We start from the raw sequence: 24011 nt of genomic DNA on the forward strand, positions 1-24011 counted from the left end.
CATGCTGCAGGAAAAACACACCTTTGTTTCCACTAGAAAATAAAAAGGGCTATGTTTTACCTTTGTGCAATTTTTCCCAGTTGGTCTAGTGTTATAAGCCAAAAAATAGTGTGGACAATGACCCTTTGCCCAATTACCTCAACTGTACTATTGGGTATAACTGCTACACTGCATTAAGAAAACACTTTAGCCATATAGCCATGAACAGATAAAGGCTGGAGGCTTACTAGTGAGGACTGGTTGTGACTGTATGCGCATCTTCAATATTGTGGACTGAAGCTGGAAATCATATCACCATGGAGACTGCAGCTTGTGTAATGGCAAAAAACCCATATATGGATGGTATATCAAAGGTGAGAGAAATACACTGGGTAGCAATGAAAAGAAAACAGGTATTTTCTGTCAGCACTGATAAAAGCGTGTTATGAAACGACCAGTTATGTAGTCGTGTCTACCCCGAGATGACTGACCGTGCTGAAGTAGGCTTCAGTAGAACATACTGTACCACCCACTTCACGCTTGGGGTATGTAGGATGAATCATATGAAGGTGGAGATGGCTCTCCTCCACATCTCAAAGGATTCTCCACTCTGGATGAGCTCGCACATGGTTTGCCTTGATGTGTAATTCCCTTTCAATTATAAGTGTGTGTGTGTGTGTGTGTGTGTGTGTGTGTGTGTGTGTGTGTGTGTGTGTGTGTGTGTGTGTGCATTTGTTTTTTACAGTACAATTTTGAGAAGTGAGGGCATGCCGGCTAAGGTTTAGGGTTAGGGAAAATATGATTTTAAATGGCAATCAATTGTTGGTCACCAAAAATGTCCTTACAGGTATAGTAAGACATAGCTGTGTGTGTGATTTAAAAACTGATCCAATGATTAAACATTTGATTTAGTACTGTTTTTGACAATTGCATTTGTTGAACTAAATATCTTTACAAATGTAAAGTTGTTGTGAATCATTAAATATTCGATGTTTAATGTGGTTATTTTGATGGTACCTTCGTGGGAGACTAAAGTGAAGTGGTAATCAATAACCTCAGATGTGTGGTTGCTACTCAGCAGTGTTTCTCTGAGTTTCAGTTCCCGGACAGTGAGTCTGACACGTGAGCATTGAACCAGTGTGGGTGCATCCCATTCTCTACAGTAGGCCTACACGATGAGATAAAATACCGCGAAGACTGAACCCAAGGATTTTGGGACTTAAGAAAAAGTGGTGTCATACAGGGGCTAGAGAGAGGGGATTTGTTGTTGTTTGAGCTTGGTCACAAACTATCGATGGATTTTGTTTTGCTGGAGGATTTGGCAAATACTGTACATGGTTCTATAGGCTACCAGCAACATAACGGTTTTACGCGCAATGTTGATTCTCATGCTTGGAAAGTTATGACTGAGGAGTCTGCGGAGTTGGACAGTTTAATGAATTGACAAGCTATCTATATCGGGAGTCCACGGTGTCGCTTGTCGATGTGAAATAAGCTGTGACCGTAGAATACCCTAACAGGTGGCTCTCCGACGATATGCGCGTCAGGCTAACAACAGCGTGCACACTCGCCATAATCTTCGGCTGACAAAGCTTTTTCCAATATTACAGTCCGTTCATTACTATTCAGCAGCACTACTCTGCAATTTCCACCGGGCCCCAACGTCGTTTTGATGCGAAGCGGAATATTGGTTTCTGCGTTTACTCGGGAATAAAATTGCGCCTGGGAATGTTTTCAAGCTGTGCGCTCACGTGGACCAACTAGGAGTGATTTATCGATGATAATTGGAATTCACCCGGGTTAGAAAGCAATGTTTCCAGAAATTCATATCAAGGTGATGTATAAAGAATGCTATTGCTGTTTTGTGTAGCTTATTGGATACAAATTCAACATGAGCTTTTTTTGCATTTTGTTTTATTTCACAGTACTGTATTTGGAACCTCTCTGCACTCTTTAAGTGTACTGGACAGACTGTACTGGACAGAGAGTAATTAGGTCTGAAAAAAACACTTTCCAGCGGATTTCAGAATCAGATGTCAATGTGTTGACATAATTACTCCCATGGTCTCATGGTTCCACTGACCTTCAGATTGACTAACCCACTTTAATCCCCATGATCTACAGCTTGGTGTGCTCAGGAATGGATCATTAGCTTCCTGGGGTCTACTGGGTTAATATGATCTGTTTGTCATGGCTGACACTTAGCTGGTGTCAGCACTGGATTCACAATATATTTGGGCTACTGCACATTTTTGTATTGCAGTATTCAAAAACGGGCTTAATGTGTCTACTGTAGCCATAGTGGAATACCCCCCTCTACTGTAGCCATAGTGGAATACCCCCCTCTACTGTAGCCATAGTGGAATACCCCCCCATGCATTTATGCAGGATTGACTATAGCTGCATATGAACCACATGTGAGAATCATCGCTAGTTCTAAAAATATATTGTAATTTAATTACATCGTTGGCATTCATAGATTTTCCATATGCAGTTGGTGTGTGTGTGCATGTGTGCACGTGTGAGTGCTGGGGCCAAGCAAAATAATGTGTGCCGATGTGTAGGTGTGTGCACGAGTGTGTTCATCTTCAGCTAGCTCATATTATATGACATTGTTTTCTCGTCCAATCCCCACAGGCAGGTAGGCCCGACACCTACTCCCAGCAACACAAACTCCAGCCTGAATGCACACGCCTTGGGTCCAGCCGGGCCTACCAGCAGCAGCAGGTAAACCTACTCCCTGGTCCTCCAGTATTCTGCTCTTGTTTGTGGGTGTGCGGGGGAATACGATGACTGTGTCATGATCTGGTCGTTGTGTGGGAGTACTGTGACTAGTGTGAGCTGTCGGGGAATACTGTATGATGCAACTGCCCAGCCCGCACCTCTGAAAAGATGGAGCAAGGTAGTTATCACCAGTTGTGAATTGTGGATCCTGAGTTTTAAGATTAACAGTAATTTTCCTCATCCCAAACAATTCAATGTTCATAATAACAGAGTGTGAATATGTGCTGGCCGGGTGCAAAGGTAACTGTCTTCGGTACCATGTTGCTATATATAGCTTTTTATGAATAATTTATATTGCAGATACTGCAGTAAAGCCCTGGAGATTAAACAGTGCATTCTATAAATATAAATTCCCCTCTCGATTTGGCAGCGTTGTTTCAGTTCAAATCAATAAGGCCACGAGAGCCATACTACTGTAACTGCAGCACAGCTCTATTCAGTCAGAGGTGATGCCCTGGTATAGCTTAGCCTTTTGGGCATCTTTCGAGAGGATGTGTTACTTAGAGTACCGAGAAAGACTAGCAGCCTATAAACAAGAGAGAGTGAAGGAAAAATACATGGAGAGAGAGAGACTCCGAGTCGGGCTGCAGTGAAAGCTTCTGTCGAAAAGCAGACCTCCAAGGCTTTAGACCCTGCTTCACTCTCGCCCTGGCACATAACTCTATGCCCTTTCTGGGCACCACAGGCTACTTGCCTCATTACTGAATCGGCAGGAAAACTAGAAACACCCAGTGCCTCAAACCTCGTTATGTAACAACACCTGTATTATCTGTTTGATTTAACCTAGATGACCCTCTAAATGTGGGTCCTTCTCTCTCTGCCGCCCTCTCTCTCTTGTTCTGGCTGTAGAACTGTGGCTCGGGCAAAGGCACTCTGCCTAAGCTGGATGCTAAGCCCTTGGTTGTAAACAATGCCAAGTACCATCACCAGTCCGAAAGCATCCTGCCCCACATCACCAGCAAGGGGCTGCAAAACACTTGTGATAGGCAGCTTTCAGGAACCAGGCACCAGGAAAGCTTCCAGGTGAGTCCTTGTTACAATTAGGCTAATCTCTTGGTATTATGTACTTAGAGCCTAGTATAGTGAAGCAATGAAACATTCCACTGAGAAATTATAACAGTGTTAAATTGTTACCATGCAAAACCTCTGAAACGAGTTAATTTCCTGTATGTTTTGTAATTGACAGGATGAGAGATTACGGAGCTCCACAGTGGAGAGTCTGCCAGACTCCATCAACAGGAAGAACAATCAGGAGCAGGAGAGGAATATTGAGGGACACAATCTGCCCATGTCTCCTGCAGGTGTGTGTGGGCTAAGGGTAGGACTAGGCCTGAGTTGGAGAGTAGGGAAGCGTTGATGGAAGTTTCTGGTGTTGGCGTTTAGTATTGGCAATTCTAAAGGAGAAAGAGTTTTCTGTCCCTTGATCTTATTTAATCAGGAAGAAACAAATGCAAACTGGGATTTGCTGACAGTAATTTCCTTTCCCTCCTATACAGAGGTCCTGAAGGCGTTCAAAGATCGTCTGACGGAGCATGAGCAGGAGGAGATCATGGACTACTCTGAGGTCTGGTACCTGGGCCTGGATGCCAAGAAGATGAAGGGTTCCCCCAGCCTGCCACACAACTCTGGCTACGACGATGAGAGCGGAGGCTATCTGAAGGTAACATAAAATGGGCACAAAGATGGCAGTAAAGAAACTGTGAATTTCAGAACCAGTTTTCGTGCCATATAAAGTAAACTTTTTGCAGTATTGCTTTAAAGTAAATTATACCCTTTTCTCTGCAGGTCGCGCATGACCACATAGGCTTCCGGTTTGAGGTGCTGGAGGTGATCGGGAAAGGATCCTTCGGACAGGTCCTGAAGTGCCTGGATCACAAGACCACTGAACTTGTTGCCATCAAGGTCATTCGCAACAAGAAAAGGTGACTAACGCCACTAGCTAGCTAGCATATCGTAGTACAGCTGGGTTGTCGAATACCAACCTTTCACTAATAACATGCTATGACACATGTTATAACATTGCTTCTCTGTTATGATTGGCTGCAGGTTCCACCACCAGGCCATGGTGGAGTTGAAGATCCTGGATGCGTTGAGAAGGAAGGACAGAGACAACCAACACAACGTCATTCACATGAAGGAGCACTTCTACTTCCGGAACCATCTCTGCATCTCCTTCGAGCTCCTGGGGTAGGCTTGACGGACACAGACACTGACACTAGGGCCAAAGATAAGATCATATTCAGAAATACAATAATACCCTTTTGTTATTTGTTGATTTAGTTCAGGAGAGAATACTTCTGCTATATTTCATACACAGGAGGTAAACATGTAGTATTAAGATTATTTGGCCATTTAAATCTAAAGGATGTTTGCTTATCTTTGACCGTGCAGAGTGAACCTGTACGAACTCCTTAAGAAGAACAACTTCCAGGGCTTCAGCCAGATCCTGGTGCGCCGCTTTGCCTACTCCCTCCTCAAGTGCCTGCAGATGCTGCACAAAGAGAAGATCATCCACTGTGACCTAAAACCGGTATGACCCCTAGCCATGACCTTTAACCCCTTAACATTACATAATGAAAAGTGAAGCATATTTGCAAACATATTCCTTGTTGGTTCAGTTTAATGGTGCCACAGGAGATGGAGAGAATGTGCTCATACTTGGGTGTTTATTTTCCAGGAAAACATTCTTCTGTCACACAAAGGCCAGGGCAACATCAAGGTCATTGACTTTGGCTCCAGCTGCTACGAGCAGCAGAGAGGTGAGTGTCTTAGTTTGTATGTTTTCTAATGTAAGGTTTGATCAAGTAGGCAAACAGGGGGCACAACCTCATTATAGTATCACATTATAGCATACCTAATTCCTGGCTCTCCTCCTCCACAGTTTACACCTACATCCAGAGCCGCTTCTACCGTTCCCCAGAGGTGCTCCTGGGCCATCCCTACAGCATGGCCATCGACATGTGGAGCTTTGGCTGCATCCTGGCTGAGCTCCACACTGGCTTCCCCCTCTTTCCTGGGGAGAGTGAGATGGAGCAGATTGCCTGCATCATGGAGGTACCTAGTACCTACCTAGTACCTATAATATCATGTTCTCTTTGTTAATGGCTCTTTCAACCTTGTGGTTTGGCTAGCAATGTTGATGTATTACTCACTGTGTGTGTTTGTCTGATTTGTTCTCAGGTACTGGGAATGCCTCCAACTGATTTCTTGTCAACAGCGACCAGGAAAAGGCAATTTTTTGGTAAGCATTTTTGATCTAGTGCAGTCACATGGTTTTCTGTTTGATTGTTCGATGGAAATTCTGTTTAACTGAGACCTTTCACTTCTACTGACGTACCAATAGGATCACAGTTAAATGTATACATTTCTGATGTAGGGATTTGCATAATTTTAGTGTCACATGGTGTTTAATTAAGCAATAAGCCTGAGGGAGTGTGGTATATTGGCCATATAACACAGCTGAGGGCTGTTCTTATGCACAACGTGAAAGCGAGTGCCTGAATATCAACCATATACCACAAACCCCCGAGGTGCCTTATTGCTATTATAAACTGGTTACCAACATAAATAGAACAGTAAACAAGTATGTTTATGTCACAACCGTGGTATATTGTCTGATATACAGACGATTGAAATGCTGTTTCAGCCAATCAGCATCCAGGACCCAAACTACCCGGTTTATAATTCTTAGTAAGAGATCCTCTTGTTGATAATCACTGGTTGTGATTGTGCAGATTCCAAGGGCAACCCCAGGAACATCACCAACAGCAAGGGGAGAAAGAGACGGCTCAACTCCAAGGATCTGGCCAGTGCCCTGAAGACCAACGATCCTCTCTTTCTGGATTTCATCAAACGCTGTCTCGCGTATGTACTGTACACACTGTACACCTGTCAATAACACAGCCATAGAATCACCCAATCTCAAATATTACTAATAGTAAGGAATCATGTTAAACTGTCAGGTGAAGTGAGCCCTCTTTTGCCTCCAGGTGAGGCCCATTGAGATTGAAATCTACAAGGAAGTCCAGTGTGTGGTTTTACCTCTGGTTCTCTCTGGAATAATCTCATTTGCATCCTCCTTGCATCCTCTCTACCGAGATCCATCTCAAAACCCACTGGAGGAGAAGGTCACAGGGGAGGGACCCCTGATTTTCTCCTCCGATCGGTTTTGAGAAGGAGAGAGGACACGAGGAGTATGCAATTGGGATTTTCCCTCTGACTGACTCTCTTCTCTCTGTCAGGTGGGACCCTAAGAAGCGCATGACACCCGACGAGGCCATGCAGCATGAGTGGATCCAGGAGGCACGCTCCAGCAAGTTTCGGCCCAAGACCCGCACTGTGAGAAGGCCCAACGAGAGCCTCGGCAACGTGGAGAACAACAACAAGATAGCGCAGCATATTTCCCACAAACCAGCCCTTATCAACAGGATAGGTAAGAGGAGCAGTCATCTACCATACTACCACCATGCCTTCTCATACGTATGTGTTTGCATGTGAAAAAAAGAAGAAAAACTTCACTATAGGCATTTTTTATACTTTGAGAGTGGCAGATTGACACAAAGACTAAATTGACTCCACATCTCTATGATGTACATAAAGTAACAGGCATCTTACTTCCCTCTCTCTGACGCAGTTGACAAGGCATTCTCCAGCCCGTTCTCCAACGTCACAGACAGGCCCAAGAGAGATAACTCTGTGAAGCTGGCGTCCGCCGAGCGCTTGCGACCAATCGGGGCTTCGGCTGAGGGCCAGATGGGCGAGGGCAGGACCAAGGGCACCAGGGCTGTTAGCAGCAGCAAGCAGGAGGTACCCAGGGAGAGATCAGTCCACATTGTCATCAGGCCCCCGCTGGAGCACACTGCAGACAGTGACAGTCTAGAGCACCAGCAGGGCCTGTCCCCCATCACATAAAGGCCCCAGGTACAGAGGGCTTGAGGCTGGGAGGGGGATGAGGGGTGGGGGGATGCATAGGTCACATCAGAGGTCAAACATAAGACACATATTAATAACATTAAATGGGGGTCATGGTTGGAGTATATCCTGTAGATGTAGTGGGTTATCAATTTGTTATATTTGTGCTGCACTATAGAATTTATTTCCTTGTCCAATCACATGTTTAGTGCTGAGACTCTGTCTAGCTGCAGGAGACGTCTTTGGAACACAGTCTTTGGTGGGTCTTTTGGTAATGAGCTGTGTATCAGCAACTGTTGGTCTTCTCTGTTATTGCAGTAGTCACAAATGGACTTACTGCATCTAGAATGTGGCCACATTCACTTGTCATAAGCTTGGAAAGTAGCACAGGTCACTTGCATTAGTTTAAAATGGGATCCCTTAGCTTAGAACCCAGATCAATGCCCAGATTGGCCTGTTTTCCACTCTTGGTCTAGCCAGGTTAGGCCGAGCCACATTTAATGTCATTTTGCCAGAGGTTTAAAGCTCTTTGAGTAGGCTAATTCCCTGCACGTATTCTACTGGCATTGACGTTTTGGCTTTGACAACACAGACGTCTGACCCAAAATATACACAGGTTAAGCCCTGTCCCCTGTTTGCACTGAAATATGCATGGCAAGCCCAAGGAGTTGCCCGTGCCATGGATGCGATGTTTAAGGCTCTTAGCAGCACAAAGCATCTCCCATGCAGAGATGATGGTGATAGGGGAAAAACATAAAGCACTAATGTGCACAAACTCCCCTAGAGATTACTCAGAGTTTACCATGTTTATGGAGTTTGACTTTGACTCAATCATTTGTGGTTGTTGATCATAGTATGCTTCATTACTAGTTTATTATGAAAATTAATAAAACCCTAGGTGTTACTGAATAAAATTACAATCACTTAAAAGTCAGAAAAAATGCTGTCCACCTGACAACAACTTTTACCTCTAAAACAGGGCTCTCAAGTTGTCAATGAATGATGAATGTTATTTTCCTGACCTGAAATGTCTAGCTTGGACTGGTATTGGATGGTTTGATATTCTTCATACGTCATTGTCATATACAAAGTTTTCCAGTGTCTGCAAAACAGGAATATTCTGACCAGTGATCCTCACAACTTGTTATTCAAATGTGCCTTTCAGCATCCAAAGTGACTTCCCTCTGACCCACAATGCATCATCTGTTTTTTTACTCCTCACACAAACTTCATTTTAAAAAGCTCTTAATTCCTCATCAAAGCAGTTCCATCTATTTTGATTAACTTCTCTTACCTCAACAAAAGGACAATTTGCTACAATGTTGAGCTTTCTTCAATAAAACTTGGGCCAAATGAAGGAGAGTAGATTTTTTTTGTTCTCTCTAAACTTCTTTATGGCAACTTGTACTGATGCTTTTCACTTGCTCCAGTTATAGAAAGTAATTTTAAAACAGTGTTTATATTTGTAACATGATCAGAAATGGAATACATTTCCTTTTTAACAGTACATAATTGAATGTACATTTTACAATTTTGTTATGATTAAATTATTGGTTTAAGGTGTGACATGTATATTAAATATTTGTGGTAATATATCTCAAGCACTGTATGTGTACCAGGTCACATTGGCAATGTCTCAATGAAATATATATTTTTTACCATGTTTCAATTGTAATTTTAATGATTTTCTTGTTTATTCTTCTGTGCTCACTGAACATTGTTATTTAAGAGAGCCCCACCGACTGGTGCCCATAATGATCATATTGTGTGATGTACTGAATTACTGTTTTGCTTTCTCTAAGTCTGTATAATAGCATGCCAGGACATTGTTGATTTTATTGTACTGTACTAAAACAAATAGAAAGTGTGTGCATTCATTTCAACCAAATTATTTCACAATCAATCATTGTGGACTATTTGGAAGTAATTGAATTGAGGGCATTCCACCTGATGAACTGTACATTGATGTGAAAAAATGAATGAACATGTAATTGAATGAACATGTAATTGAAAGAACATATAATTGAATAAATTGTGTTTTATATTCCTTGCCTCTGCCCATTTGATTGGACCTTTGATCATTTTGATGCTGTGTAACTCAAACATTCAGCGTATGAGTCGACGAAACGATAGCAACATATAGCATTACCATGTAGGTAGAGTGAGGGGTGAACACACAGGCCAGAGGAAGAAAAGAAGGTATGGTGAACACAGAGTTAACAAAGTGTCATTGTTCCCTGCCTCTATTGATCACACATTCTATGCTCAAACCTCATTTACCAGACAGGGTCAGTGGTCAACCTTGTGCATCCAGACCCTCATGCTGCTTGGTTTGAGCTCTGAGAGCAAGTTAGACACAGGGGAAATTGAGATGTACTTCAATGCTCCATTCAGCCTGGTCTCATAGACTAGACGTAGCATACTAAAACTAAATCCGGGATGCTCAAACTTGTATGATATGTTACGTTTGGTATGGTTGCATAAGACCGAAGGTCTCTTAAGGCAAGAACAAAAGGAGGGTGGTTGGTTGAGTGTATAACGTGAATGTCTAGCAACCCAAAGGTTGTGTGTTTGAATCTCATCTCATGGACAAATTTAGCTTTTCAGCTACTTTGCAACTACCTACAGTACTACTTTTTTTTAGCTACTTTGCAACTACTTAGCATGTTAGATAACTCTTCCCCTAACCTTAACCCTTTAACCTAACCTTAAATCCCAACCTAGCTAACGCTAGCTACCCCCTAACGTTAGCGTTATCCACCTAGCTAATTGGAATTCGTACATACAGTATCATACGTCTTGCAAATTCATAACATATTGCAAGAATTGCAATTTGCGACATCATACGAATTGTAATTCGTAACATACTGTATCATTCAAAATGGATGATGAACAACTACAAATGAATACATACCATACGAAACATAACATACTAAGTGGAGTGTCGTGGATTTACATACGGAATAATACGAAATGCTCTGAGACCAGGTTGCTCCGTTACCTCTTAAAAGCAGGTGGTCAACCAGATTTTCAGTTACTCTAGAATGGGAAGAGCTACAGATACTCTTCATTGTGGGCTTAAGTTTGAATTACAAGACAAAGTGCTAGTGACAGCCAAGACCATCACTTTCAGAGAGCCACACCTTTGCAGCCTGTAGTATTGTGGCTTTCGGCATTTATTCCCTGGCCTCAACAATGACTTGAATGCCAAATGAACAGTTGGATCCATTAGGTGCATGTTTTTGACCTGTTCAGTTGTGCAAATATTTAAAAAAGGTGTTGGTGAGTGGCAGCCAGGTATGGTGCACCTCACACTCCCCCCTTTCAGGGGAGCCTGGATCTTAGTCGGAGAGTGAGAGAGGAAGGCCGTCCTGTCTGTATCCCCAGGGTGAGCGATCACACGCAGAGGGATGATGAGGCTAGGCTGGGTCCGAGAGCTGGCCCCTTTACTGGCCATGGCTGCTGGAATGCTCTACATCACATCCATAAAGAGGGAGGTTCATTCTCATGGGGAGAGACTGCAGAGGGCCCATCAGAATGACTCAGGACATGCTTAAGAGGCTGGAGAAGATCAAGAAGCTGGGTAAGTCTCAATATCCTTCATTTAACTGTGCCGTACCTGGAAGGAAAATGGCAGTAGCTCTGTCCACATACTCAGCAGTGTAAAGTACTGAAGTAAAATACTGTAAAGTACTACTGAAGTCATTTTCGGGGGTATCTGTACTTTACTATTTATATTTTTGACAGCTTTTACTTCACTACATTGCTAAAAATATATATTTTTTTTACTCCAGACATTTTCCATGACACCCAAAAGTACTAGTTACATTTTGAATGCTTAGCAGGACAGGAAAATGCTACAATTCATTCACGTATCAAGAGAACATCCCTGGTCATCCCTACTGCCTCTGATCTGACAAATTCACTAAACACAAAAGCTTAGTCTGCAAATTATGTCTGGGTGTTGGAGTGTGCCCCTGGCTATCCGTAAACAATTTACAACAAGAAAATTGTGCCGTCTGGTTTGCGTATATAAGCAATTTGAAGTTATTTACACTTTTGATACTTAAGGATATTTTTGCAATTACATTTACTTTTGATACTTAACTATATTTAAAACCAAATACTTTTAGACTTTTACTCAACTAGTATTTTACTGTGTGACTTTCACTTTAACTTGAGTAATTTTCTATTAAGGTATCTTTACTTTTACTCAAGTATGAAAATTGGGTACTTTTCCACCACTGCACATACTGTACTTGGACTGCAGTCTGCCACTGTTGTAGCTGGTAGGGCAGATTTAGGGAACACATTAGAATCTAGCCTGAGCCTACATGTAGAGTTGATCCCAGTATGTTATTTCACACTTCACACAGGCTGTGAAGGCTACCGAGGTCAAGAAGGAGAGGAAGGTGGTGAAGAAGTTGTACCCCAACTCAGCTCTGTTTACAACCTGGGGTGATGAGCTCTCAGAGGAGGAGCAGAAAGAGGCAGAGGGGCTGTTTCAGATGTATGGATACAATGCCTTCCAGAGTGACAGACCACCCCTGATACTCGTGATCCAAAGTAAATTATTTTCCTCATCTCGCTGCCACCTCTACACAAAAAAATGATCGATAACTCAAGACTTCTGAATTGTAACCACAGTCTGTTGCATTGTGGTCACCCGAGGTCAAATCTATCTCCAGCACTGTGAATGCAGTTTGGGCAATCGTGACCATAGGATTAGAAGTTTTTTATCTATCTATCTAACCAATAAGGTTCTACCCCTCATTAGTTTGAATGGTGTGAGCAATTTATATATTGCATTCTTTTAAACTCTACAACATGGATTGGGGTGTTTAGAGTACTATATAGGTAGAGATTGTAGTATCTGGGATCTACATCTGTTTATATTAGTTACTATGCTGTTACTAAGCAGTAATGTATTACGGCAGTGTTACGTTACTACACCTAATAGGAAATGCACATGCGCACTAGGGTGCCGGGAACTGTAGAGCACGAGGGGTTTGGACTAAATGAAAACTAACTGTCTCCTGCCTGGTAATTTCTCCACAAAACAAATATTACAGAGATTGTTGAACAGGACAAGGCTTTGTCTATAAATCAATTGTGACAATAATGTAGATAGAACCGTATAATTCCAAGCTCTCTCAATGACATTGAAATGTACTAACTTTAAGAGTGAAACAGCAGCTTTGGTGAAGTGACTGAATGATATGAGGTGGACCAAATGTTTTTGTTGTGTCTGTCAGGTGTGCTAATCACCAGTACCCCCATGACCTGCCCACCATCAGCGTGGTGTTGATCTACTTGGACGAGGCCCTGTCAATCATCAAGAGAGCTGTCTGCAGCATCATAGACAAGACCCCCCAACGCCTGCTTAAAGACATCATACTGGTGGATGACCACAGCTCCAATGGTTTGCCTAATTTGTCTATGCCCTCTGCTCTTTGTCTATGCTCTCTACAAACATTTGAAAGTATATTTGAACTCAACTGTGGCTTTCAACTTTTGTTGTGTACCAATGATTTGCAAGTGTCTGCTTTCGCAGAGGACCTAAAGGAGAAGTTGGATGCCTACATCAGCTTCATCGATGAAGAGAGTCCGGGCTTGTTGAAGAGAGTGAGACACCTGGAGCAGCTCGGTCTCACACAGGCCCGCCTCTCAGGGTGGAGGGAAGCTGAAGGAGACGTGGTAGCCATCTTGGATGCCCACATAGAAGTCCACGTGGAATGGTAGTCTGAATGGTTTATATTATAAAGACACTCAATGATATTTTTTTGTCTCCTTTAACGCAATGTTTTCACTCTGTGTTTCTGTGAACAGGGCGGAGCCTCTGTTAGCGCGGATAAAGGAGGACCGCACGTTGGTGTTGACACCGGTGTTTGACAAAGTCCATTTCGATGACTTGACAGTCACGCGTTATTGGCCGAGTGCAGACGCCTTTGACTGGGCCCTGTGGTGTATGTACGAGTCCTTCAGACCTGAGTGGTATGCCTTAAAAGACGAGACACAGCCAGGAAAGTGAGTTGTTTGTGATTTCATCAACGAAGGAATGTCCTGTTTCACAAGTCTGTTTGAATAGCCGAAATGGAAACCACAGCTTTGGGAGGAAAATCTTACCTAATATTTACACCTGTATTGTTATTTTGCGTTATCTATTCATTAAAATGAATGTCACATCTCCCATTTTAGAAATGACCATGATTTGTTGTGTATGTTTGTCAGGAGCCCTCCATTATGGGCATACTAGTGGTTGATCGCCTGTTCTTTGGGGAAATTGGTGCTCTGGATGGTGGTATGAAGATCTATGGAGGTGAAAATGTTGAACTGGGCATCCGGGTAAGCCCTCTGCTACAGTTTATGAATGAATGTTAGAAATCAAAGCAGACTTGTGTTTGCAGAATTGCTTTCTGTTCTTGAGTCGTTCAGTTTGAACAAACAAATCTACGTCCAACATCCAGACACTTCAGTCCATATCTATAAACTCGTACTTGTCTCTTGGTGTTTGGTGTGTCTAGGTGTGGCTGTGTGGTGGAAGTGTCGAGGTCATACCTTGTTCTAAAATAGCCCACATCGAGAGGGCCCATAAACCCTATCTCCCAGACCTGAGCATTACAATGAAGAGGAATGCTCTGAGAGTGGCTGAGGTCTGGATGGATGAATACAAACATAATGTCAACATCGCCTGGAACCTCCCACTGAAGGTACTGTACACAACAAACCATTCAAAAAATAGTTTTTTTTTTCAGCTGCTCCTATGGAATAACAATCATCGCTGTTATGCATGCTTTGTGTTTGAAAATAAGTAGACTAGACAGTCAATATTATAAGAATGGTCTATTACTCAATGCCATAATAAAGCTCATAGGATCTATGTAAAATGATGGTGGTAAGCCAACATCAAGGATTGCTCACACAGCCTGTGATTCTGAATTAGGAATCTTCCTCTTTCTCACCACAGGATCATGGCATAGACATTGGGGATGTTTCAGAGAGGAAGAAGTTGAGAAAGAGTCTGAACTGCAAACCCTTCCAGTGGTATCTGGACAATGTGTATCCAATGTTAGACCCCCTGGGTGACTTGCTTGGTTATGGAGCTGTGAGTGATGCTAAAATGTTACTGTTGTTTTGGAATTATTTCCTCACCAAGTGTGTTTGGTGCATATAATTACTTCTTTAATTGGATGCAGGGTCATAATTCCAACTCATTATCAGGATAGGAATTTGCACTTTTATTATTGTTTAATCTGTGTCCATAAAATCAACAGCTGGTCAATGACCTGAAGACGGATCTCTGTATAGATCAAGGCCCAGTTCCGGGGAACACACCTATTTTATATGGATGTCATTATTTTGGTCCACAGGTTTGTATAATTAGTGCTTGGTATTTTAGAATGTAGCCAATTGTATAATATGGTCCATCCCATAGCAGAGCCGGGATTCAACCCATACCACAATGCAAAGTACTGTCAATACCAAAGATACAGAAAAGCCTAAATATCTATCCTCTCTGTCCAGAACTGTTATTATCGAGCCAGCGGGGAGATCTACATTGGAGGCATCAAGTCTCACAAGTACAACAGTAATCGCTGTCTGATGGACATTGGCACTCAAACCCCAGGACTGTATGATTGCAAGGAGGCCAAGCAGAAGGGATTCCACATGCTCTGGGAATTTCAACAGGTAAGCACTCCAACATGAAATATAGGGAAATTGATGCTTATAAACTGTTGGAAACATGGGAGATGCCTTTGACTTTAGTGTGATGTTGTACAGTGGAATGTTTCCTGTGTTTTACAGGGAAAATCCATCCAGAACAGACAGACAAAGAGATGTCTGGAGATTGCCCCAGGGGAGGACACTTTCTACCATCTCATCATTCAGGAGTGCAGTGGGCAGCACTGGTTAATACAGAATGTGATAAAAGACTTCTGATACACTGAGATAGTTAGGCCTACTGTACCAGAGACAATACAGCAGGACTATAGGAGTTATGCCGCGATCATAAGCAAGTGGGAAAGTGGGACTTACCACATACGATTCGTAAATTCCACTTGAACACCCCTCCAACTGGTAATTACCCGTGGGAAACTCGTCTATCATCCCTGAGATTCAACATCTCCCAGATGCTGACCTCTGACGTCACCTACTAAGGAAATTACCTTTTTAACGGCATTATCAGCAGTTAAATGCAACAACAAAACATTATTTACACTAAGTTTTTGAACACTATCATTTTTGTACAAACATGATATCTGTACTTACAGTTTATGGTTGACGCAGCCTGTTGGCCATTAGCCAATCTGAGTTTCTCAACAAGTTGAAAGCACGTGAATGCATTCAACTGATATTTACGACTTCACAAGTGTTAATTACCACCTTCCCACTTCTTTATGAACATAGCATTATCATGACCCTTTGAAAAGCCAATCAGTGGTCAGCAGTGAGATGACTGTGTGATCTTAGTGAGCTGTTGGTTGGACATAGCTTCATGGGGACAGATTTAAATTTTTTTAACAGAATGTGGAATGCTGTTGAGCTGTGTTGTCCTTGGTCCTGAATGTAATTGCAAAGAAATAATAAATATGATTCCTGTATTTTACGCTCATTTGTGGTTTATTGATTCACTGTAGATTTTCAACAAAAAGGGTTATAGAATATTTTTCTGCATTGACATCATATAGATCTGAGTTGACATCAGTGTAGTTTTGAAGAAGACCCGTCCTCGATTGCTCAGGGATTTCTCTATGAGTTCTCTCTCTCTTACAGCTTCGGTGGCAGGGAGTTATACAGCGCATTCAGAAAGTATTCAGACTGCTTTACTTTTCTCACATTGTTAAGTTACAGACTTATACTAAAAAGTCCTGGCTCTGGCTGGGCCACTCAAAGACATTCAGAGACTTGTTCTGGAGGGGAAGCCATGACAAGCTGTCAGCATTGGCATGCGCTTCAGGCCTTCCTTTACCTGATGTCATAGCTGTGAGCACTCAGCGTGCTGCCAGAGTGCGGAAAAAAAGGTCAGGGGACGATGTTCTGTCAGCAAGGTGAACCTCCATCCGAACAGGTAGGTGTTGAATTTTTAATCCTGAAGATAATACCCAACGTTTCTTTCTCAATCTGCGGATATTTCAGTCCTTGACATGAAGGAAATGGGCTTATCTTCTCCTGCAGGTGTGGAGTGACACGACGGCCCCAACTTCATATGGGGAAGTGTCACAGGCCAGTTGAATTGTATGGGTTGAAGTGAATCAACACCTTATCAATCAACACTGCCTTTGCTTTCTTGAAAGTAGCGTCACACTCCTTTGTCCACGACCAGAGTTTGTTCTCTCTCATTAACTCATGCAAAGGCTTCAGCTGCTTCGCCAGCTTGTTGATGAACTTCCGTAGTAGTTCAGGAGGCCCAGGAATGACTTCAGATGGCTTACATTCTCGGGAGCAGGTCCCTCTGCAATGACTGTCACTTTCGATGGAGCTGTGTTGAGAACGTCAGCATCAATCACATGGCCTAAGGACTCCACTGCATGCTTGCAAAAGTTGCACTTCTGTTTTGCGAACACGTAAGCCTTACTCTTCGAGTCGATTAAGAGGTTTTTACATTTGAGTAATTTAACCGACGCTTCTATCCAGAGCGACATAGCGATTGCTCATACACGCAGTAGCAAGAGACTGCCACACAGCTCCCCAGGACTGCTGTGCACAAATATCAGCCCACAGAGAGAAGCACGAGATTGAACTTCACTCTATTTGTCGCCAACCGGTCGATCGCGACTGATCGACAAGGTATTCCTAGGCGATCGGCAAACATTTCTGTAAAAAAAAACAGAATAAAGCCTTGTGATCTTTTTTTTCCATCTCGGCTGTTGGCGGGTGATGCACCCGTTTCAGCCGCCCTGCGCGCCAGGTAGGCGAGCTGTTGCCATTTTGAACCATTTCATGTGGATGAAGGAACAAACTCTGCATTCCCAGCGGGCCTAGAGAACAAATCACGTGCCCTCTATGCTTACAGTAACAGTCTGCAGTAACATAGCAGCCATAAAAGAAACATAGCAGCCATAAAAGAAACATAGCAGCCATAAAAGAAACATAGCAGCCATAAAATAAACAAAGCAGCCATAAAAGAAACATAGCAGCCATAAAATAAACATAGCAGCCATAAAAGAAATATAGCAGCCATAAAAGAAACATAGCAGCCATAAAAGAAACATAGCAGCCATAAAAGAAACATAGCAGCCATAAAAGAAATATAGCAGCCATAAAAGAAATATAGCAGCCATAAAAGAAACATAGCAGCCATAAAAGAAACATAGCAGCCATAAAAGAAATATAGCAGCCATAAAAGAAACATAGCAGCCATAAAAGAAACATAGCAGCCATAAAAGAAATATAGCAGCCATAAAAGAAACATAGCAGCCATAAAAGAAACATAGCAGCCATAAAAGAAACATAGCAGCCATAAAAGAAACATAGCAGCCATAAAAGAAACATAGCAGCCATAAAAGAAACATAGCAGCCATAAAAGAAACATAGCAGCCATAAAAGAAATATAGCAGCCATAAAAGAAATATAGCAGCCATAAAAGAAATATAGCAGCCATAAAAGAAATATAGCAGCCATAAAAGAAACATAGCAGCCATAAAAGAAATATAGCAGCCATAAAAGAAATATAGCAGCCATAAAAGAAACATAGCAGCCACAAAAGAAATATAGCAGCCATAAAAGAAACATAGCAAAAGAAACATGAAAGCAGCCATAAAAGAAACAAAGCAGCCATAAAAGAAACATAGCAGCCATAAAAGAAATATAGCAGCCATAAAAGAAACATAGCAGCCATAAAAGAAATATAGCAGCCACAAAAGAAATATAGCAGCCATAAAAGAAATATAGCAGCCATAAAAGAAACATAGCAGCCATAAAAGAAATATAGCAGCCATAAAAGAAATATAGCAGCCACAAAAGAAATATAGCAGCCATAAAAGAAATATAGCAGCCATAAAAGAAAATATAGCAGCCATAAAAGAAACATAGCAGCCATAAAAGAAACATAGCAGCCATAAAAGAAACATAGCAGCCATAAAATAAACATAGCAGCCATAAAAGTAACAAAGCAGCCATAAAAGAAACATAGCATAAAAGCCATAAAAGAAATATAGCAGCCATAAAAGAAATATAGCAGCCATAAAAGAAACATAGCAGCCATAAAAGAAAAAAGAAATATAGCAGCCATAAAAGAAATATAGCAGCCATAAAAGAAACATAGCAGCCATAAAAGAAATATAGCAGCCATAAAAGAAATATAGCAGCCATAAAAGAAACATAGCAGCCATAAAGAAACATAGCAGCCATAAAAGAAACATAGCAGCCATAAAAGAAACATAGCAGCCATAAAAGAAATATAGCAGCCATAAAAGAAACATAGCAGCCATAAAAGAAACATAGCAGCCATAAAAGAAACATAGCAGCCATAAAAGAAATATAGCAGCCATAAAAGAAATATAGCAGCCATAAAAGAAACATAGCAGCCATAAAAGAAATATAGCAGCCATAAAAGAAACATAGCAGCCATAAAAGAAACATAGCAGCCATAAAAGAAACATAGCAGCCATAAAAGAAATATAGCAGCCATAAAAGAAACATAGAAAGCCATAAAAGAAACATAGCAGCCATAAAAGAAACATAGCAGCCATAAAAGAAAACATAGCAGCCATAAAAGCAGCCATAAAATAAAAAACATAGCAGCCATAAAAGAAACAAAGCAGCCATAAAAGAAACATAGCAGCCATAAAAGAAACATAGCAGCCATAAAAGAAACATAGCAGCCATAAAAGAAACATAGCAGCCATAAAAGAAACATAGCAGCCATAAAAGAAACATAGCAGCCATAAAAGAAACATAGCAGCCATAAAAGAAACAAAGCAGCCATAAAAGAAACATAGCAGCCATAAAAGAAACAAAGCAGCCATAAAAGAAACAAAGCAGCCATAAAAGAAACATAGCAGCCATAAAAGAAACATAGCAGCCATAAAAGAAACATAGAAATATAGCAGCCATAAAAGCCATAAAAGAAACATAGCAGCCATAAAAGAAACATAGCAGCCACAAAAGAAATATAGCAGCCATAAAAGAAACATAGCAGCCATAAAAGAAACAAAGCAGCCATAAAAGAAACATAGCAGCCATAAAAGAAACATAGCAGCCATAAAAGAAACATAGCAGCCATAAAAGAAACATAGCAGCCATAAAAGAAACATAGCAGCCATAAAAGAAACATAGCAGCCATAAAAGAAACAAAGCAGCCATAAAAGAAACATAGCAGCCATAAAAGAAACATAGCAGCCATAAAAGAAACATAGCAGCCATAAAAGAAACAAAGCAGCCATAAAAGAAACATAGCAGCCATAAAAGAAACATAGCAGCCATAAAAGAAACAAAGCAGCCATAAAAGAAACAAGCAGCCATAAAAGAAACATAGCAGCCATAAAAGAAACAAAGCAGCCATAAAAGAAACAAAGCAGCCATAAAAGAAACATAGCAGCCATAAAAGAAACATAGCAGCCATAAAAGAAACATAGCAGCCATAAAAGAAACAAAGCAGCCATAAAAGAAACATAGCAGCCATAAAAGAAACATAGCAGCCATAAAAGAAACATAGCAGCCATAAAAGAAACAAAGCAGCCATAAAAGAAACATAGCAGCCATAAAAGAAACATAGCAGCCATAAAAGAAACATAGCAGCCATAAAAGAAACATAGCAGCCATAAAAGAAACATAGCAGCCATAAAAGAAACATAGCAGCCATAAAAGAAACATAGCAGCCATAAAAGAAATATAGCAGCCATAAAAGAAACATAGCAGCCATAAAAGAAAGCAGCCATAAAAGAAACAAAGCAGCCATAAAAGAAACATAGCAGCCATAAAAGAAACATAGCAGCCATAAAAGAAACATAGCAGCCATAAAAGAAACATAGCAGCCATAAAAGAAACATAGCAGCCATAAAAGAAACAAAGCAGCCATAAAAGAAACATAGCAGCCATAAAAGAAACATAGCAGCCATAAAAGAAACATAGCAGCCATAAAAGAAACATAGCAGCCATAAAAGAAACATAGCAGCCATAAAAGAAACATAGCAGCCATAAAAGAAAGCCACACAACGTTGATACTGTGAGATTTCAAAACATTTAAAACTATGACTACAGAGAGACTGTCAACGAATACAGCAAAGAGCTGCTGTTTTAATGAGTGAGTTCATGTTCAAGTTCTTACTCAACACTGTCGACACTGTATTCAACACTTTTATAAGACAGAAAACGATAAAAGCACACAGATGTAGCTATGCTACGGGTAAATAAATTAAACAAGCTCCAGTAATCTTTTTGAGTGTGACCTGTATTACTTTATTGTATTATAATATATTAAATGGACAGGAATTACACACCTTGTTCAAACCATGATATGGTGCAGCACATGCAGCCTACAAAGTTACAAGTATAGGCTAGCTAATTTGATTTAAATGTTTAATGGGCGGCAGCGTAGCCTAGTGGTTAGAGCGTTGGACAATAACCCGAAGGTTGTGAGTTCAAACCCCCGAGCTGACAAGGTACAAATATGTTGTTTTGCCCCTGAACAGGCAGTTAACCACTGTTTCCAGGCCGTCATTGAAAATAAGAATATGTTCTTAACTGACTTGCCTGGTTAAAAAAAATATTTCCCCTAATGTTATTAGCCTACCACCTCTTTCTCTCTCTAGCGTTGCTCCATTCCTTCCTCTCTTTCAACAGTTAAATGAAATAAGTTGTGTTGTCCTTATCTTCATCATCATCCGTGCTTTTACACCTGCATTGTTTGCTGTTTGGGGTTTTAGGCTGGGTTTCTGTACAGCACTTTGAGATATCAGCTGATGTACGAAGGGCTATATAAATAAATTTGATTTGATTTGATTTGATCATTCTAATGATATGTTTGAATAATATAGGACTAGAATGAGATAAAGAAGGCTTTCATGTTCGTTCTGATGTTCGTTCTTCTTTCAAACATTCACCAAACAAGAGCTTGCATCCGTCTTGAAATAGTCTATTGCTATAAAAAATGCACAAAAAAAAAAAATCCAGCTTGGAGTTCTAGTCTAGCTTTTCCTGCATGGGACTTAAGAGCTACGGTGCCTATTTTACAGAGAGAGGCCAGCGGAGCACCGGTGCGTATTGCGCAAGAGACAGAGGCTATAAGTTAGAAGCTTATTACTCATAACCCATCATTCATTAGCTAAATATATGGCCAATACTGCATTGAATGTATTACCTGAAATAGGTTCGCTTGGACATCTATATACAGTGGGGCAAAAAAGTATTTAGTCAGCCACCAATTGTGCAAGTTCTCCCACTTAAAAAGATGAGAGAGGTCTGTAATTTTCATCATAGGTACACGTCAACTATGACAGACAAAATGAGGGGGAAAGACTGAATCTGCAATAGGTAAGCAGCTTGGTTTGAAGAAATAAACTGTGGGAGCAATTATTAGGAAATGGAAGACATACAAGACCACTGATAATCTCCCTCGATCTGGGGCTCCACACAAGATCTCACCCCGTTGGGTCAAAATGATCACAAGAACGGTGAGCAAAAATCCCAGAACCACACGGGAGGACCTAGTGAATGACCTGCAGAGAGCTGGGACCAAAGTAACAAAGCCTACCATCAGTAACACACTACGCTGCCAGGGACTCAAATCCTGCAGTGCCAGACGTGTCCCCCTGCTTAAGCCAGTACATGTCCAGGCCCGTGTGAAGTTTGCTAGAGAGCATTTGGATGATCCAGAAGAAGATTGGGAGAATGTCATATGGTCAGATGAAACCAAAATATAACTTTTTGTTAAAAACCCAACTCGTCGTGTTTGGAGGACAAATAATGCTGAGTTGCATCCAAAGAACACCATACCTACTGTGAAGCACGGGGGTGGAAACATCATGCTTTGGGGCTGTTTTTCTGCAAAGGGACCAGGATGACTGATCCATGTAAAGGAAAGAATGAATGGGGCCATGTATCGTGAGATTTTGAGTGAAAACCTCCTTCCATCAGCAAGGGCATTGAAGATGAAACGTGGCTGGGTCTTTCAGCATGACAATGATCCCAAACACACCGCCCGGGCAACGAAGGAGTGGCTTCGTAAGAAGCATTTCAAGGTCCTGGAGTGGACGAGCCAGTCTCCAGATCTCAACCCCATAGAAAATCTTTAGAGGGAGTTGAAAGTCCGTGTTGCCCAGCAACAGCCCCAAAACATCACTGCTCTAGAGGAGATCTGCATGGAGGAATGGGCCAAAATGCCAGCAACAGTGTGTGAAAACCTTGTGAAGACCTACAGAAAACGTTTGACCTCTGTCATTGCCAACAAAGGGTATATAACAAAGTATTGAGATAGACTTTTGTTATTTTCCAAATACTTTTTTCCCACCATCATTTGCATTAAATGAATTAAAAATCCTACAATGTGATTTTCTGGATTTTGTTTTCTCATTTTGTCTGTCATTTACATTTACATTACATTTAAGTCATTTAGCAGACGCTCTTATCCAGAGCGACTTACAAATTGGTGCATACACCTTATGACAACCAGTGGAACAGCCACTTGCATCTAAATCTTGTTGGGGGAGAAGGATTACCTACCCTTACTTACCCTATCCTAGGTATTCCTTGAAGAGGTGGGGTTTCAGGTGTCTCCGGAAGGTGGTGATTGACTCCGCTGTCCTGGCGTCGTGAGGGAGTTTGTTCCACCATTGGGGGCCAGAGCAGCGAACAGTTTTGACTGGGCTGAGCGGGAACTGTACTTCCTCAGTGGTAGGGAGGCGAGCAGGCCAGAGGTGGATGAACGCAGTGCCCTTGTTTGGGTGTAGGGCCTGATCAGAGCCTGGAGGTACTGAGGTGCCGTTCCCCTCACAGCTCCGTAGGCGAGCACCATGGTCTTGTAGCGGATGCGAGCTTCAACTGGAAGCCAGTGGAGAGAGCGGAGGAGCGGGGTGACGTGAGAGAACTTGGGAAGGTTGAACACCAGACGGGCTGCGGCGTTCTGGATGAGTTGTAGGGGTTTAATGGCACAGGCAGGGAGCCCAGCCAACAGCGAGTTGCAGTAATCAAGACGGGAGATGACAAGTGCCTGGATTAGGACCTGCGCCGCTTCCTGTGTGAGGCAGGGTCGTACTCTGCGGATGTTGTAGAGCATGAACCTACAGGAACGGGACACCGCCTTGATGTTAGTTGAGAACGTCAGGGTGTTGTCCAGGATCACGCCAAGGTTCTTAGCGCTCTGGGAGGAGGACACAATGGAGTTGTCAACCGTGATG

At 41.9% G+C, this 24011-nt stretch overlaps 1 protein-coding gene and 1 pseudogene across 2 annotated transcripts; both read left to right on the forward strand.

The window, feature by feature from the left end:
- Nucleotides 1-1101: 1101 nt before the first annotated feature.
- LOC118366324 (dual specificity tyrosine-phosphorylation-regulated kinase 4-like) lies at nt 1102-9733 on the forward strand. Of its 2 annotated transcripts, XM_035748903.2 has the most exons (14): nt 1102-1813; nt 2617-2706; nt 3613-3786; nt 3950-4064; nt 4260-4423; nt 4549-4685; nt 4810-4950; nt 5155-5293; nt 5441-5522; nt 5645-5817; nt 5944-6004; nt 6498-6627; nt 7005-7195; nt 7397-9733. In XM_035748903.2, exons 1-14 carry the CDS (start codon nt 1790-1792, stop codon nt 7672-7674), a joined length of 1899 nt encoding a protein of 632 aa, XP_035604796.1. In that variant the 5' UTR covers nt 1102-1789; the 3' UTR covers nt 7675-9733. The 2 variants fall into 2 exon arrangements, with proteins under 2 accessions (XP_035604796.1, XP_035604797.1); XM_035748904.2 differs by lacking the exon at nt 3613-3786.
- A 1478-nt stretch (nt 9734-11211) lies between these two features.
- LOC118365976 (probable polypeptide N-acetylgalactosaminyltransferase 8) lies at nt 11212-16277 on the forward strand (annotated as a pseudogene).
- Nucleotides 16278-24011: the final 7734 nt, after the last annotated feature.

This window comes from Oncorhynchus keta, chromosome 33 (assembly GCF_023373465.1).
Source record: "Oncorhynchus keta strain PuntledgeMale-10-30-2019 chromosome 33, Oket_V2, whole genome shotgun sequence".
Taxonomy (NCBI): Eukaryota; Metazoa; Chordata; class Actinopteri; order Salmoniformes; family Salmonidae; genus Oncorhynchus; species Oncorhynchus keta.